Here is an 18,017-nt window from a genome sequence, read left to right as displayed (position 1 = left end):
GACAACAAAGGGATGATGCTATCACAACACGATGGACAGAAAACACATAGCTAGAAGCCACTGGGGCATGAAGCCAATAAACAGGTGATTATTGTTTGATGAGTTCATAGTAGGCGGATGGGATGAAATAGCCTTGATCTCTGTTGATTGCTGGCTTGTGGCGGCGAATGTGAACGGCTTCTGTTAGTTTTGGTGAAATCATGGAGGTTGTTGGCGAGGATTTGGACGTTGTCCCAGTTGATGATGTGATTGGGACAGTTGATGATATGGTCCGAGATGGCTGATTTACTGTCTGATTTGATGGTGGAGGTTTTATGCCCTTTGATTCTGGTGTTGATTGGGCGGGATGTTTCACCTACGTAAGATTGCCCACAGTTGCAGTCTATTTTGTAGACTATACCTTTAGCCTCTTGGGGTTTAGATGTGTTCCTGCCGTTGGCTCTTAGCAGGGTGTTAAGGGAGTTGGAGCTGGTGAAGTGGGTGTCGATGTTGGCTTGCTGTTTGAGGAGGCGGCTGATGATGTGGGAGGCTCTTCCTATGAACGGGAGGGCGATGCGGAAGGGCGCTGATTCCGGTTTAAGGGTCACAGGTCTGGGTGTGGGATAGAGTACAGAGGCGATGACTTTGTCGACTAGTTTCGCTGGATAATTGTTGAGGTGGGTGAAGACTTGGCGGAGGTGTGCGATCTCAGGTTTGGGGTCAGCAGAGGAAAGGTTGATGGCACGTTTGGTAAATTGCAAGGACACCCGGTGCACCCAGTGCGAGGGTCTGGGGCCAGAGGACTTTGCGCGATACAGGTGCTACGTGCGCTCTGCTATCAAACCTCCATGGTGGCAGATCCCTTGGCGGCCCTTCGGCTGTCCGGGGATTCCGTAGCGGCTTTATTGGCTAAACCAATGTACTCCAAACTGGCGGCCTTATCGCAGGATAAGGCCCTGGTTGTTCTGTCCCTGGCCCCTTCGATGGCTGCGGGTTTGGACGCGGGGTCCATGGGTACGGCTCCCGTGATATTGGTCCTTCCCCCGAGCTGATACTCCCATTATCGGCTTAGGACCATGCGGCCATGGTGTATGACCTCTCTGAGGACATGCCTCGGCCCCAGGCGGTACCCCGGGGAATCCACGGCTCTGTGAGTTCCGCCGAGGTTTTCGACAAGTCTGCTGACGAGTCCGCCGACAAGGCTTTTCCCGCGTCAACTTTGTTGCGCGGAATCAAGCCGTCTTTGGAGAAAGCCTTCGCGGCGGCCTCTGGTCGGGGACTCCCGTTACCTCTTCCGTCATGGAGAAAGGGTTCGTTCCCAGTGCATGACCTGGCCTTCCCCGAGGCAGGTCCCACAGCAGACGCCCATGTCGAGTGGTTGGGAGTCCGTGCCTAACCTGCTGCTACAGTCCCTCAGCAAATGGACACCCTCTCTCGTTGCTCCATGCTTGCTTTGTCACATGGTGACACCTACTTGGCTGCGGTGGCCAGTCTGGTCGAAGGTTCCCCCACGGACCGAGACTAGCTCATTTTTAACTGTTCAATGCAGTGATAAACGCAGTCAATCACTGGAAGCATCGTCTCGTTGACGCCCGGCTCATGCTGGCGACCGACAACACGACGGTAGTGTCCTATGTGAACAAACAGTGGGGAACCCAGAGTCACTCCCTACTTGATCTCACGTTCGAGTTTTACGCTCTGGTGGACAGTGTCCTGTGCCAGGTACGCGCCCGTCACATCCCCGGTGTGCAGATCGTACTGGCCGACGCTCTATCAAGGCCTCGGGATCCGAGCCCCACGGAATGGATGCTAAACCCAGTAGGGTTTCAGTGGCTGTAGACTAGACGGGCATGGACGCTTATGCTTACTCGCCGACGGCGTTAATACCACTCATTCTTAGCCAGCTCCAAGGAGTTCGCTGTCGAATGTTACTGATAGCGCACATGTGGCCGAACAGATTGTGGTACCCCCGACTTCCTGGCTCAGGTCACGCAGTCGCCACTTCCACTGCCTGTGAGACCGGATCTCCTGATCCAACCTCACACCCTTCAGCTTCATCCAAAGGCAGGGCAGTGCAATCTGCACGCGTGGATGTTGTCACCGAGCATCTGATGAGTAAAGGTTTTTCTCGTCGGGCGTCTCGGGCATACGTTAGTATGCATCGTGATTCTACCCAGAAGGTGTATAATGCACGTTGGGCTATTTTCACGAAGTGGTGTTGTAAACATCACATTCATTCGCCAGATAAGGTATCTGTGCAGAATATTGCTCGTTTCATGTCTCACTTACGAGAGACCTGGAAACTCTCCGGGGGTTCCATTGCCAACTATGTCTCCTCCGTTGCTACGGTACGGGACGTTGCTATGGGTACCAGTCTCTCAAAAGAGATGCTGATTCGGGGTATTATCAAGGGTTTCAAACAGCAAGATCTTAAGAAATGTCGCTTTCAGGCTCCTGCCTGGGATCTTTCCCTGGTGTTGAAATCGCTTACAGAAGCTCCGTATGAACCCTTGAAAAATGCTTCGTTTCGGCATGTGACTTGGAAAACAGCATTTCTCCTCTCCTTTACCACGGTGGCACGAGTGTCTGAGATTCATGCACTGGATGTCACCAAAGTATGATTCGATAGGGGCAACAAAGGAGCGTTCCGCCTGGGCCTGCTCATGGGCTTCGTCGCTAAGAATCAGAAGTTTGGCCAAACGGAGACAGAATTCACTGCAAGATCACTCAAAGAAATCTTACATCCTGCTGATACCGAGGACAGATCACTGTGTCCGGTTGGGGCCCTTAAGTATTATCTTAAGGCCTCCAATGAACGCAGACAAGGGCGTGACCGTCTGTTCATATCGTGTAACCCTCATCGGACTGCTGACATCACTCGCAAGTCGATTGCGTTATGGCTTCGTTCTGTCATCAATCTGGCGTACCGGTCTCAGGGGTTACCGGTTGCGGGGTCAAACCCGCATGAGATTAGGGCTAGCGGCAACATTTCAAGGTTTCTGATGGAGACGTGGAGGGTGTGCACCGTCATCTTTGTGGTGTGCCCAGCGCAATTCCGAACTCCTCAGGCTTTAGACCTTGCACAGTGGTCAATCTGGGTCGACTCCAATGTTCCCACAGTCGTGGGTACGGGAGTGGGGGTCCCGCAAGCCAGCGGATGAGTGTGGCTTTCTGTGTGTTTCCTTATTTGAATTGACAATTATGTACTTAATTGTCTGTCGTGTATTGCAAACATGTAATGCATGCTTTCAAATATTGAATTTAGGTCACGCGCCTATTACATACGCTTAAGTAGGCTTGTTCTTTGGATATACGGTCCGAATGAAATTAATATCCCTCTTTCCGACTGTTTAACCTGATCTAAGATTTAGCTCACATGGATACTGTGTTCTCATCCGCTGCGGCGATGAAATACCTATTCAGAGGGGCTGTTTGGAGTCACCAATCGTTTGGCAATAACGATTGAGCCTTACGGTATGCTTTCGTATCCCTATATGGTAACGCCTAGCTGGGATCATGTGCATCGAGTGCTTCCGCCTTGTTGTATACTTCCGCTGGTCGGAAGAAACACGAGCAGTCAGGTTTCGGGTTGTAGGTGCTCCCCACCGCCTACTGTGGTAGTCAGCCTCGGTATAACAGTGGTAACGTATTACTTAATGTAATTTGTAGAATTTTCCTATTCGGAATATTCTATAAGTAATATGTTACCACTGGGCTGCTGCCCGCCCACCCGTCCCCTGAGCACTTGCTCTTGCTAGAGACAAGAGTGAAGGGTGTTACATGACAGCATAGGTGGCTAGGCACGTGCTGCATGAGGTAATTGAGATCTCTGTGGAAGATTTCACTATAAGAGCAGTTGTGGGAGACAACAGCCCCGGTATAACAGTAGTAACGTATTACTTATAGAATAGTCCGAATAGGAAAATTCTACAATTTAATAAGTTTGCAAGCGTGCCGCATTACGATCCATTATAAATTAACTGCTGCGATAATATAGCGCACCATCCTGCATGATCACCTGATCTTGTGGGTCACTGTTACCATGTTCTGAAGTATATACCCTTGATGTGCCTGGCTATTTTTAGTTTGACATGAGGTTGTGATGTTTTCGACCAATCACCAAGCTAAGAGAATTACGAAAGTATCCGAGCGGCTTGATATGCGGCACATAATTGGCTGAAGCAAACCTACGGACTATAGCGAACATTAATACATGCAAAACCGAAAATCGATCCCGGTTTGGGTATATGTCGTAAGAAGGGAGAGAATAATGAAACTGGTTTGATTTAGCAAACGGAAGTGTTAATCAACATGCTGTCTTGTTTGGCAATAAATACATTTACGCAAAGACGTACAGCTTTGATTTCAATAACAGTGGCCATTTGATGTGAAATTAATAATGGTCCAGTTACTGCGTCCATGAGACCCACACATCATACGCAGGTGTGTTCAGACTCATATTTGTGAGTCCAAGACGCTAAAACCCGCTCTTCAGCCAACACTGTGTACATGCAGCAGTTTACATTTCATTTCATCTTCTAAAAGTAGGAAATATAGGATATGACTCAATTACTTGTCAATTTCTTGTGTAAACCACATTCAGACACACGACAGAATGTTTTTCAAATTCTTATGTAAACAATGTACAAAGCAACATAAGATTGATTATCAGGGTTACATGTATTCTGTGGCCTATATTTAAGAACTAAATGATGAGTAGGAGTTGTGTATCCTACCATAAAACACTGCAGGGAGAATATTTATGTTGAGGTCACATCCAGTAGTTTTGCTTTGCCTGAAATGACTGCAGATGATATCGCACAACAGAATTTCCCATAGGATTCAAAATAGTGTTGTGTTTTTTAAGAATTTTGAGTTTTATTTGACTTCAAAGTGAAAATTGAAGTGGAGGGATATTGCTGTGGATTGACTTATCTTCTGAAAACAAAGGCTTAGATGATATTTTGCTAGTCTGATGCATAACATTACTAAGTACAGTTGGCTTCAGGTTTAGTTTGGTATATTTAGATGAAAAGTTAAACTTTCATCCAGAATATTGGGGGCGGTCGGGTTGCCTAGTGGTTAAAGCGTTCGCACGCCACGCCCAAGACCCGGGTTCGATTCCAGACATACAATGTGTGAAGCCCATTTCTGGTGTCCCCCGCCGTGATATTGCTGGAATATTGCTAAAAGCGGCGTAAAACCATACTCACTCACTCCAGAATATTGAGAAAATAATATTTAGATACCTGTTACTGAGTTGAAGATTAGTGTGGATCATCATGAATATTAGACTTTCAGATACCATCATCTGCACTCACATTTGGCTATTGTTGATGAAGAACATCGCATATCTCAGAAACTGCTTTACCCAATGTGTTACTTGACATGATTGTTTGTTAAAATATTAATATGTTCTATGAAATTTCAAGAACATAACATGGGGATAATAATGTTCTCTACAGGTTTTCACACAGACAATAACAACATCTTCTAGCTTGATGGCTACATTTGACTACATGTAATATTCAACTCACTTTGAATTATCAGGAGCTGTTGTAATAGTAATAATAAGAATATATATGTAGGCTTCTTCCACCCGAGGTGTTTTTGCCATTGAAAATTATTTTACACATTTTGCCAAAACGCTTCTACTATATCATCTTTGTTACTGTTATCTGTTACTAACTTTCCTGTTATATGTAGGTTTCCTGGACTGAAGCTCTTCGTACAATTGTGAAAAATTGTTACAAACACCATGGTCGTGAAGACTTGCTTCATGTGTTCAATGATGATGGCACGTCCCAGGCACAGGCCCAGAACCACACTGCCTCACACTACCAGGGGACTATGGTACAGACTATCAACAACCCAGATGGAACTGTATCTATTATCCACATCGACACTGGACCCACAGGCAACTCAGTTGTCACTCTGCCTGATGGAACTCAAGCCACAGTTGTACATGCAGTTACTGCACAGGTGAGTTGTGTTGCACAAGTATGCACAAAAGAATAGCAACATGCATCATGTCAAACTATGCCCTGCAGACATGTTTTGTTATTGTTATGGAAAAACAAAGTTTGTGACGTGGCTGCTGCTGTCTATGAATGTAATACAAACTCTTTGTTACTCGCTCGTGAAGAGATCACCCGTTTAATAAACATACAGCTGTATTACACATTGTATAATACCAAAGTGCGTTCTTATGTACCGAGGGAACAAGTTTCACAAAAAAATATTGAAAACTCCCAACATCCCTGGGATTATTCAACTATATTGTATGTATAGATGATAGATGACCGAGATGAGCTTATGCGCACCTGATAACTCCACCAATCCTGTTGCTAAGCTGACGTCACACGGCATTGTTTTGCTGTTGGATTTTGCAGCAAAATTCCACAAATTACATCATGGGGTATTGTAACATGATTGTAAACTTTGTGGTGCAGGGCCCCCTTCCACAAGGCGATTGCGTCACAACGACAGTCGTAAGTCTTTGTTATAGTATGGGAGTTATGATAACCCTACTGCTACTGTAGCTTTGTGGAATGGGCCCTGAATTCTAAAGGTAGGCTGTTGTATGGTATTAGATAATACGTGGCAAAGTATTATTCTGTTAAAACACATTTTGATTATGCTGTGGATCATGTAGATGTCTGCCTATTCACATATGACTGTGAGATTTATGAAACAAAGTAAGGAATAAATAAAATACTATACTCGCTCCCATGTAATACCAATTTTATGAAACTCATGAATAATTCTATTACTGGACTCACTTTCGCCCGTCAGATACCAGAACTATTCCCTCATTTTATAAAAATAATATTACACGGGAGCTTGTTTAGTATTCTATATTAACTTGTTGAATCAGTGTTCACTGTGGTTGATGCATGTAATTGTGTCACATCGATGCTCATGATAATCACTGGATTATTTATAAACTGTCATCATATAGTTGGAGTATTGCTGAGTATGGCATTAAACAACAAACAAAGATTGTACCTCCATCAAGTAGATTGTTACTCCTGCCATGAATAATTGCCTGGCTCAGACTTATAGGATAAAATGATTAAGTTTAGTAGCTCATGGTAAAACTTGTCTGTGTTTGTGCCTAATTAAATGTGTGTGTGATATAGATATTGATGTTTTGCAGCAACTGCATGACAACCACCAGCAGGAAGCAACTCAAGCAGTGCAAACCCTAGCAGAAGTTGCGGCCAATCACCAGGAGGTTGGTCAACTAGTCACCCCTGTCAGCGTGGAGATGGCAGATAACACAGCCACTGTCACTACACTTACTGGCGCCTCAATCAACTCAAGTGGACAGATTATATTCACAGGAGATGGTTCTCTAGGAGGTAATTTGAAAGTCTTGTCTCATATTATGTACATACTTTATGTACCTAATGTGTTTATAGCTTTTCATCCTCACTTTTCACACAAGAAATTATGGTGTTGATTTCTGTTTTGCAGGCATTGTGACCATACCAGCATCCGTGTATCATACAGTAGCCTCCAGCATGGGTACTATAGGAGATAACCCCAATGTGCAGATTGCCATGGCTCCCCTGACCCAGCTAAAGACAGAGGTGCCTGATGCAACACAGGCTGTGGAAGTGACATCAATCGACCAGGGACAAACCTCATGACATCAATTTGTGTGATGTAGTCACATTTGCACCCCACAGATTGGACACAACATCCCTTTGCTAGCTTGTTCTACCCATGAAACTCCACTTCACGCACATGCACATGAATGATAGCACTATACATTGTGATACAAGACTCAAAAAACAGTAGACAATGTTTGACTTTGCCTATTGCATTTTTTGGAAGCGGTCAACCTGTTTGTACATATACTACTAAAATATATAGATACTTTCCTGCAGTTGCATCATACAGCAGACTTGACCATGCTCTTCCAAAGCTTTGGTTTTGAATAATTTACCACTGTATCTTGTCATGTGATCTATTGAACGCTTGCAGCCCTTACTTAACACAACCCCAGAAATCCTAGTCTTCATAGTTCTACAGAAGATGAAGCTGTACATAGTTTGCTGCAACTGTCTTCTAGTCCCCTGCTATTAGTGCTCTGTAGCTGTGATGTAAGCTCATGTGAAAATGTGAAACATTCACTATCCTCAGGCATATTTCATAAAAGTAGTCAATGAGAATTGACTCTTGGTAAAATATTCTCTTTGAATGTAAAATTGGACAAATTATGTTCTGTAAAAACATTATCTTTTGTAATATTGTTTCCTCATGGAGCTGAATAGTAGAAATTATGATTACTACTACTCACCAGTACATACACAAACAGTATTTGATTATTACCTCAAATATTCATTGATAATACCAGTTTTAGATACCTGCAGTGATTCCTGGGAACCTTTCCACAAAGTCGTCTAAGAGCTTTGACAATCATAACTCAATGTTAAAGTATAGGAGTTGTGATTGGAGCCTAGGATTTACTTGCACAAACTGGTCATATAAAGGCTTGGGCTACTTTAAGTCCATGATTGTGTATAGGAGTATAGTTAAACCGCCTTGATCACTCAAGTCTTTGCAAAATTGTAGACATATCAATCCAGTGATGGAGTGGGGCATTCTTTTTGGGTCTTCATTTTCTAATTTTTTGCTTTTTCATTGAATCCAGTGGACACAAGCTGATGGTTGTTGGGTAGGTAGGATTTTATGACAAAAGTTGCAAGCCTTTTTGCCACACCTCTTTTAACATTTAACACGTTCAATTTCACTTGATTTACCAATGGTTTAGGTGTATTGTCAGTATCTAGATGTGATGCAAGCCATTTGCTTATAAAAATAGTATATGAATAATAACTTCAGAGAAAACATCCATCAGCAGTGTTTCTTCTTTGATTGATATGTAGTTTTAGCCAGGAAGCATGTAGTGATGTCTCAGGCTGTAGGTTAGAAAACTGGAATAATTGACAATTTCCGAAATGAAATATAAATGAATTGAGCAAATGTTTATGTATATATATAGTAGTATGTCTAAAATGCATGTGTTTTTGTTTGTATTGTTCTTACGTTCATCATTTGTGCCAAAGGCGTGGTAGATGTTTGTATATATTTGTACAATACTAGCAGTGTAAATACCATTGTTATTATCAATGACAAAATTAATTTATTGTGCTGAATCTCAGTTACATGTATTGTCTAAAACCTAAGCACTTATTGTCACCTCTGTATTTGTTTCATCCAGATGTCTTTATCCTATGTTTGGAATAAGTCTTTATTCTAAATAAACTGTTTTACTATTACTGTTACCATCGTCTTGTTTGTATGAGGATCTCCAACATGTTTTATTACCTGGTAGCTGACCAAACACCTTATCTTTGATCATGCCAATTATAGCTTGATGGAAGGAATGACATGAAACAGTTTATATGGGAGTGAACCAGTCATTTAAATGGCTGCAGTTCATTTTGGAAAGAGACAGGTTGTGGATCATGGGTTCGAATCCCTGACTTGTCCTCAATATGGATCCTGGATGCCGTTGTATGAGGAGAGGAGGTGATCATAACTCCCGTACCTTCACAGACTTACGACAGTAGGGCTAAGGTTGTTTTGTGCAACGGCCTGGTTTGTTTGCACCATACAGTTGCATGTGGGTTTCACCAAAGTGTTTAACATCTTTGCCTTGCTTAACTTTGGTCTTTCTCTCACATTAAGTTTGACATGATTAGATAAACTGTCAAGATCCAGGTAGAGAATAGGTCTTCAGCAACCCATGCTTGTAAGAGGTGACTAACATGATTGGGTGGTCAGGCTTGCTGACTTGGTTGATGCATGTCATCAAATCCCAATTGTGTAGAATGATGCTCATGATATCGATCACTGGATTGTCTGGTCCAGACTAAATTATTTATAGACCGCCATCATGTAGTTGGAATATTGCTGAGTGCGGCATTAAACAACAAACAAGCAAAAGATATACTGTCAAAATTTTGTTAATCCAGGCCATTAGGGTGCTTATTTACTAACATATATATATAAAAATTCCAAAATAGCAAAAGGCACAGCTTCGCCACTCAAGTGATATAAATGCAATGTTTGATGAAGAAATATTTAACAGTTTTCGAGTTCTGCTCCGGAAACGATTCAGACAGACAGATGGACGGACATGCTCATAGCTATATCCCCTCACATTATATGCCGGGGGGATAAAAAGCTGTCACCTACCTTAATATTTGCAAATGGAGGTCATAATACAAGGGTATGCATGACATATGCTGACTGTACCTATATACCTCCAGTGATGTCATCCTATTGTACTCAAGTCAGGTTAAAACTCAAACGGGGATGTTGTAATATCCAAGGGTTTATATATTAATACAACTTCCCTTTAAATTGTAACATATGAATTGTAACACAGTGTAATGAAATGTAACATCAAATGACAAATATTTTCTTTATCTTCCTGAGGATCAAACACGCAACCTTTGTATCTGTAGCTCAGTGACTGTACCACAAGGCTACAGAGGCACTGATAAATCACATTGCTTTTTAAGAATGTCTTTTTCAAGTATCGTTTGCCAGCAACAGATATGTTACACCTGTTTTCTAAGGTTCATGGAAAGTATGTTTAAAAAATAAAAATAATAATGGGATCGGGTGGTCAGACTCGCTGACTTGGTTGATGCATGTCATCGATCTCGATTGCGTGGATCGATGCACCTGATATCGATCACTGGATTGTCTGGTCCAGACTCGATTACTTACAGACGACGGTCATATAGCTGGAATATTGCTGAGTGCAGCGTTAAACAACAAACCAAAACCAACCAACTTAAATATCATAAAAACCCTTGGACGTGCTTTGTCCTACACATATTAATTTATATGTAAATCACTTAGAATTAAGACTGCCAAAAAGATATGTTGAAGATATTAAAAAAATGTGCAATTATTCAAAATATGGTATGCTCTATTTGGCACTCCTCACGCTTTCTGTGCATAGCAAATGGCTGGCATGTTTAACAATTGAACGCCAGCAAATGTTTAGGTACACCATTACAAGGATTATCCATGCAAAGTTTCCTCTCAAGGGCCATGTTTGATTTCAGAGATGTAGAAAATGTGAACAGTCGGATGGACAAGGTGCCATGAGATAAGCCCACTTGAACCCTAAATTAATTACCATGGCAATCATGTAAACATGTATTGAGAAATGTGTTGTGTAGAAAATTCTGTTTATTTGTCTTTCTATTCTTGTTACGTTTACATGATTCCGATTTAAAATAATCTTTCAGAAAGCATCTGGTAAGCTTCTGAGCCTTGTGTCCTATTTAGGATACAGTGTAACTCATGGTTTATGAAGCTGATGTCAACCAATAAACAATTTGTTTCATATGAAAAAAACCGAATATCCTTGAGCTGAAAATTCATATGTGTGATGGATGCTGCATCTCCAGCCTGTAAATTTTTAATGCTTTGTCTACACAGATAAGGAGTTTCAGAACAGGAACAACACTGGATAGTAATTTCTACTGTTTATTCTCTCATACTACAGCGTACATGTCTCCCGTACTCACTTTTTAGAGGATTATACATAATGAAATATACAGCTGCTGTAACACTGGCGACCTGACTAGTGCCTGGCACGCACTACTTGCTTGCAGAGAGATGGGAGGAGGGGACAACACTTACTGGCCCTCAGGGTCTCGTTGTACAACCATGTTAAGGCAGGAACGGGCTAGTAAGTAGTTCAAAAGAAATCAAATTCTGACATGCATAAAATGCTAACAGGTAATGGATCATCTGACTGCAGTTTGTATGTTGTGCTAGAAAATCCCTCCTCCCGGCTCCCAGCATGTGGTGTATTGTAGGAAGATGGTGGGAAAGGCATCTTCTTGATAGTCCCCTGGTCACTACACATCTGAATATTTAGTATCTACAACTCTCCAGATAAACTGGGTGAGATTCGAGTGCATAGAATTGGAACATTTGGAACACAATCTGGAATCTGGGCTACGTCACGATTGTCTGGGATATGTGGTAGATAAAGAGCTATAATGTGCTGAAGCCCATGCATTGTGCGGTATGGGACCCAGCCAGCTTGCCACACTTGGCTTGGTCACATACACTGGCTACTTACACTCAGAAGGCGAGTCAGTGTAGCCAGTCCTTGTTACATACAGATCAAATCACTACTTTCATATTCTCAACAATCTATTATGTTGTTGGTGCCACATTGTGCTAGCTGAACCTGTCTGGGAACCTGCTAGACATGAAATTTGACTAGCATGGCTTTTGCACTTTTTGTTACCTATACACTGGGGGGTCAGTAACAAACAGAGCTATACAGGATATTCATGGAATGGAGAAAACAGTCTGAAACCTAGTGATGGTTGACATCAACAGAGCTAGGCATGAAATCTGCTAAAGCAATCAACCCCAACTAAACAAAGAATATACCGACATGTCAACGATGGCAGAATCTGTTGCTCAGAAAGCAATATATGTGCAGCATAAGGATACCAAGGAAATATGTACAACAAACCTCATCACCATCCATCTGTATCACAGCCCAGAGAAACACACCGTTGATAAAATCTCACTTTCAAAATAAAACTGGTAATTGATTTCTAAGCAACATGACTCTGCACACATAAAATTCCTCTTGCTCCTTGGAAAGCATATTTGATTACGCTTGAAGTCAAGCTAACCACATACAGTGAACTAAGAGATTATGTAATACTCTTGACATGCCATGTGTCATACTTACTAAGCAAAACAATACAAGTCATCTGGGTAATAGGTTTAAATTACAAGTGTTAAATACTCCATTCAATCTTACAGCTCAGCATGCTGACCTCCAACCTACTGCGGAGAATAGAAGCATAAATATTACAGATATTTCTTTCCTGTCACAACTCAAAAGATGAAAAATTAGGACCAGCCTTTTCATAAAACCATTCTTGGAATAAAAGGAACGACAGACATGAATCCTGGATGTGTCAAATCTCAAATGTACATCGGTCCTGTCAATTTGAAGTTCAGGGACAGAACTGTATGAAAACAATATATCAAATGTGATCTAAAATCCAAAATTTCGAAGGATACTTAAAAGAATTTATACAACCAAATGAAGTACACTGGATATCACTAAAAGAATGATTTCCTTGAAAACAATGGTAGATGACCTTCACACTATACACAAGGGTACCAGGAAAAGCAGGACTTGGGTAACACTCATCAAAGTGTTGCATTTATGGTAATGAGAATTACTCAAGTTGGCTTGCACAAATTTCCTGGTTTGTGAGAGACTGGAAGGTGTCTATTGTGGCGGTGGTTCGGCATCAATGAGATATTATCTGTGATTGGTAAAAATGCTGAGTTTTATCGCAACACAGAGATTCTGTTTGCGACACTTGTCTTGGAAACCTGAGAACTAGGCTAATAATTGATGTAGTTGGACATCACATTGAGGGCTGGTACATAAGTAACTCCTTGTAGATGTACAATATTCCTGTTCAACTGCACCATGTTGAAATGGAATGCTCGGAGGTTGATGACATCACTGGCATTGCCTTCTTACTGATAAAGAGAGCACTGTGTTAATATCTGAAAAGAAAAATGGATCATATTACAAACAAAATGATGATAAACCAGATATTTCATTAAAATATTAATACTTATCCGTTTCCATGTGTGCATCAACTGTATCAGTTTCTGTTATTACAACATAGTTCAAGTTCAGTGTTTGAAATAAGCACCTGCCTGTAGGCCCGTGTCAGGTTGGTTTTGTGTCAGGCAAAGAGTTTTAAATTTGTACGGGTTGTTATGGCCTGCAGTAAATTTATGTGTCACAATAAGCTTCAGTTTTTTTTTATAAGTGGGCCTCAAGAGTCATGACCTGCAGCTTCTATTTACCCTTGGAAAGGGAGTTAACTGACCATAATTGTTCAGTTTCCACCCTTGCCGAACTAGGCTGGAATTATGGAGTTATATTTTGGCTGAACTAACAAGTCTATGCACAGTCCAATCAAAATTGCGCAACAAAATCAACATTCAGTTCATAAACGACATGGCGACTGCCGTGCAGATTTCGATTGAGTGCAGGATTTGCAGATTATGTGTACAGTCAACTGTGCATTGACATACTTTCCAAACATTTTCATGTTTATAATCAAGGTGTTCAAATGATTTGACACACTTTGCCAGGTAAAACCCATTTTATTACAATAACGATCTTGGTTATCGATCAGATTGTCTTGACTGCAAGGTGCAACTTTGTTGGCAGCAAAAGCAAGTGATATGAGAGATGGAAGCTGATTGGTCAAGAGGGGGACATAGATGGGACATAACTCGTAATAGTCACTGGTGGTGCTAAGATCAAGGCACAAAATTCCAGCCTAGTTCAAGCAAGTGAGGAAACTGGACTTTTTATAGTCAGTTAACTCAGGAAGTGGTAGCTTCTGAAGTCTGTGGGTCCTGATGGCTGCCTGGCAGGTTATTTTATTTTATGTCTATTTTATTTCAAACACTGCTCCAGCTGCTTCACTCACCTATAGTAGTTTGGCTTGAAAGGACCAGCCTTGTTGAGGCCCAAATATTTGGCCTGCTCGTCCGACAGTTCGGTCAGGTGAGCGTCAAATGTTGGTAGATGCAGACTTGCCACATACTCATCTGAAAGAGTAACAAAATCATAAATCTCCTACAACTCAAAGACAGTCTTCAACAACACTACAACTCTGCTATTATGTGAGGTAGTGTAAGGAGTGAGTGAGTTCAGTTTTACGCCGCCTTGAACAGTAGACCAGTTATATCACAGCGTGTCAGCTTCATGTGGGAAGAAAGCTCGAAGTGATGCAGTTCTGAGACGTTTTAAACCTCGGTGAAACCCACGAGCACAGGTAGGTAGTGTAAGGAACATTTAATAGGTGACTAGGCTCAAGTCAATTGGCTGTCATAGCCATTCAAGTTATTCCAATAAAATACAACGCCTCTCTGAAGTCTTTGATAGGTATATATATGATATGACAATATGGAAAAAGCAATAAAGAACGAAGCGTGGTTATTTCACAATAAAACATTGTTCTATCATGACTTCATTTTTAAAACATTCCCTCACAAGTTAATGACGTCGTAAATTGTATGATGTTATTTTTGAGAGGGAGATGTTAAGTGAGTTGCTCCCTATAGATGTAGCTGGGCAACGCAGATATATAGAATGGCCGAACGATCTCGTCCAAAAGTATGAGAGTATATGATAATCAGTATTGGGAGAAAAGGTCCAGTTAATCGACATGAAAATTGTGAGAATATGCAGCAAAGACCAAATTTAACCTCCCTGTTCATAAAATGGACTTGTCCGACATTGCTGTAGTCAGTTTCTATTAAAGGAGTCATCATTATTTAAGAACAGGTAAATATGTTTAAAGCTGCATTCCACATGGTTTATTCTCCCTGCAGTGTTTATTGTACCATACAAAAAAAAAATGAGTCGTTTATTTCTTCTAGAAGTTGGAAGAACATGAATACATGACACTTTTTATTGATAGCAACAAAAGACAAAGGATATAAAAGAACAAAAAGAAAATGCTAACCATAACAAGTGTCATGTAATAATGCCTGTCTGCATGAAGATTTGAGGACACCTCCACAGAAGATCGCAACAGGTGAGCTTTCTAATCAACCAATCAAATTCAAATCTAAAAAATTCTTGGTTCAAGTGTGCAAAGCATTCAGACAAGCATATCCGACTTCAGTATATTGTAAACAAATATTATCTAGGAAATCCGAACACAAAAAATCACACCGCGCTATTATACTGTTGCGGACATTTCATACACCCTGTCATTGGTGAGTGTTTCTTTGTTTGTTGTTTTATGATGCACTCAGCAATATTCCAACTATATGGCGGCGGTCTGTAAATAATCAAAACTGGACAAGACAATCCAGTGACTGACGTCATGAGCATCAATCTAGGCAATTGGGATATGATGACATGCATCAACTAAGTCAGTGAGCCTGACCATCCCATTTGTAGCCTCTTACGACAAGCATAGTGGTCTTTTTTGTCAAGCATGGGTTGCTGAAGACCTGTTCCACCCTGGATCTTCACGGGTCTATTGGTGAGCGAGTACCATGGCATCTACACTAAAGAGGGTTACTTTAGTGGATTAAATTGCTGTTTGGTGGTGGTTTTCCTTGGCAGAGGTTGAAATGTTTGAATAATAAAATTTAAAATAAATAAATGACATCTCACTGGCTCAAGAACCCACTCATCCGTCATTTTGAAGGGGTGGAACAGTTGCCCAGTCGTCTAAGGCACCGCGATTCGCTGTGCAGTGTTGCATCCCTTAGGCACGCCAGAAACCTATGATTGTGGGTTCGAATCCCGGTTCACCGTTTCCAGGTTTGTCAGCACCATACCTGTGCTCGTAGGTTTCACCGAAGTGGTAAACTGGAATACTGTTAAAATCGGTGTTAAACCCAACTCACTCACTCACTCTGTAGCCGGGCGAATAGAATTTAGTGCATTGTAAATCGGCTAATTATTATTATCATTATGATTATCATCCACATTATTTCTCCAAATATAACCATGTCTCCCAAATCCCAGACAAAGTCGGTCCAGATTTTTACATGCTTTGATAAACAGATAGTTTAGTAGATACAGAGTTACCTCCCTTCTCCTTTACAGTCTCCTGTTCTTTCAGAAGGTGTTCCAGGCCAGCAGTATGACACTACTGCCATACATTTATCAATGTCATGTGAACTGAACTTCTTGAAACATCATGTATGTCCAAAGGTCCTTGGTGAAACTGAGACAAACTATTTTTGTATTGCCTGCCATCTTTGAAGAGCTCATGAAGTTGGCAATGTCATGTGTGTCGTTTGGTGATCACTTACCCATCTTCTTTGGCAACAAGTAGACATCCTGTTTGTATCTGCCTCCTGGGGCGTTGAACAGCTCGATCAGGGCCAAGGCCTGCAACAGCATCACTTACAGTCACAGACAGCAACATTGAACGGTTCACATACAGACGTATCTAGACTTGGTCCACTTCTCAGTCTAATCCATGACGACATACATCAGTATTTAAAATACAGGCCACTATCACTTGGTGGCAACTGAAGGCACTGAGTCATCAACTTATCACTGGATTACATTTATCACACAGCCACATGAAGAGATAACACATTATACATTGTAATGGCATGTGCTGTGCAAGTATCAAGAATATATTCATAGTGTATATTGTACATGACGAGGTGATCAACCATGAATGGAGAATGTATAAAAAAAGCCAGCACAGGATATTGTGTAGGCAGCCATGGGGATTGAGGACTGTATACAATAGCCAGCACAGGATATTGTGTAGGCAGCCATGGGGATTGAGGACTGTATACAATAGCCAGCACAGGATATTGTGTAGGCAGCCATGGGGATTGAGGACTGTATACAATAGCGAGCACAGGATATTGTGTAGGCAGCCATGGGGATTGAGGACTGTATACAATAGCCAGCACAGGATATTGTGTAGGCAGCCATGGGGATTGAGGACTGTATACAATAGCCAGCACAGGATATTGTGTAGGCAGCCATGGGGATTGAGGACTGTGTACAATAGCCAGCACAGGATATTGTGTAGGCAGCCATGGGGATTGAGGACTGTATACAATAGCCAGCACAGGATATTGTGTAGGCAGCCATGGGGATTGAGGACAGTATACAATAGCCAGCACAGGATATTGGGTAGGCAGCCATGGGGATTGAGGACTGTATACAATAGCCAGCACAGGATATTGTGTAGGCAGCCATGGGGATTGAGGACTGTGTACAATAGCCAGCACAGGATATTGCTAAGGTAGCCATCAGATGTGGGGCTGTATAATGTAACAAGCACAAGAAAATGCAGACAGTCACGAGGAATGGGGTCTGTATACAATAACTCACCTGAGTTGTGGCAGTGATGGACACAACAAATGATGGTACAGACGAACAGCTGAGGTTGACAAGACGTCCCTGCAACAGTGACAGAACACAAATCAACAAA

At 41.8% G+C, this 18,017-nt stretch overlaps 2 protein-coding genes across 6 annotated transcripts in view; one reads left to right on the top strand and one right to left on the bottom strand.

Moving 5' to 3' along the window:
• LOC139445750 (DNA-binding protein P3A2-like) overlaps nucleotides 1-9,224 on the top strand; it is a 40,841-nt gene extending 31,617 nt beyond the window's left edge. For both annotated transcript variants that reach the window (XM_071226954.1, XM_071226955.1), the window contains exons 7-9: nucleotides 5,686-5,961; nucleotides 7,139-7,343; nucleotides 7,459-9,224. In XM_071226954.1, coding sequence (XP_071083055.1) covers nucleotides 5,686-5,961; nucleotides 7,139-7,343; nucleotides 7,459-7,634 — 657 coding nt within the window. In that variant the 3' untranslated portion in view covers nucleotides 7,635-9,224. The remainder of the gene's footprint in view (nucleotides 1-5,685; nucleotides 5,962-7,138; nucleotides 7,344-7,458) is intronic.
• Nucleotides 9,225-11,489: 2,265 nt separating this feature from the next.
• The window catches only part of LOC139446108 (putative adenosylhomocysteinase 3), a 165,640-nt gene continuing 159,112 nt past the window's right edge, over nucleotides 11,490-18,017 (bottom strand). For all 4 annotated transcript variants that reach the window (XM_071227387.1, XM_071227388.1, XM_071227389.1 and 1 more), the window contains 4 exons: nucleotides 17,918-17,986; nucleotides 16,870-16,948; nucleotides 14,520-14,640; nucleotides 11,490-13,575 (listed from right to left, as the gene is read on the bottom strand). In XM_071227387.1, the coding sequence (XP_071083488.1) occupies nucleotides 13,569-13,575; nucleotides 14,520-14,640; nucleotides 16,870-16,948; nucleotides 17,918-17,986 (276 nt within the window). In that variant the 3' untranslated portion in view covers nucleotides 11,490-13,568. The remainder of the gene's footprint in view (nucleotides 13,576-14,519; nucleotides 14,641-16,869; nucleotides 16,949-17,917; nucleotides 17,987-18,017) is intronic.

Source organism: Haliotis cracherodii, unplaced genomic scaffold (assembly GCF_022045235.1).
Source record: "Haliotis cracherodii isolate W230 unplaced genomic scaffold, xgHalCrac1.p SCAF_6, whole genome shotgun sequence".
NCBI classification, from domain to species: domain Eukaryota; kingdom Metazoa; phylum Mollusca; class Gastropoda; order Lepetellida; family Haliotidae; genus Haliotis; species Haliotis cracherodii.
This window is presented reverse-complemented; position numbering and strand designations above follow the sequence as displayed.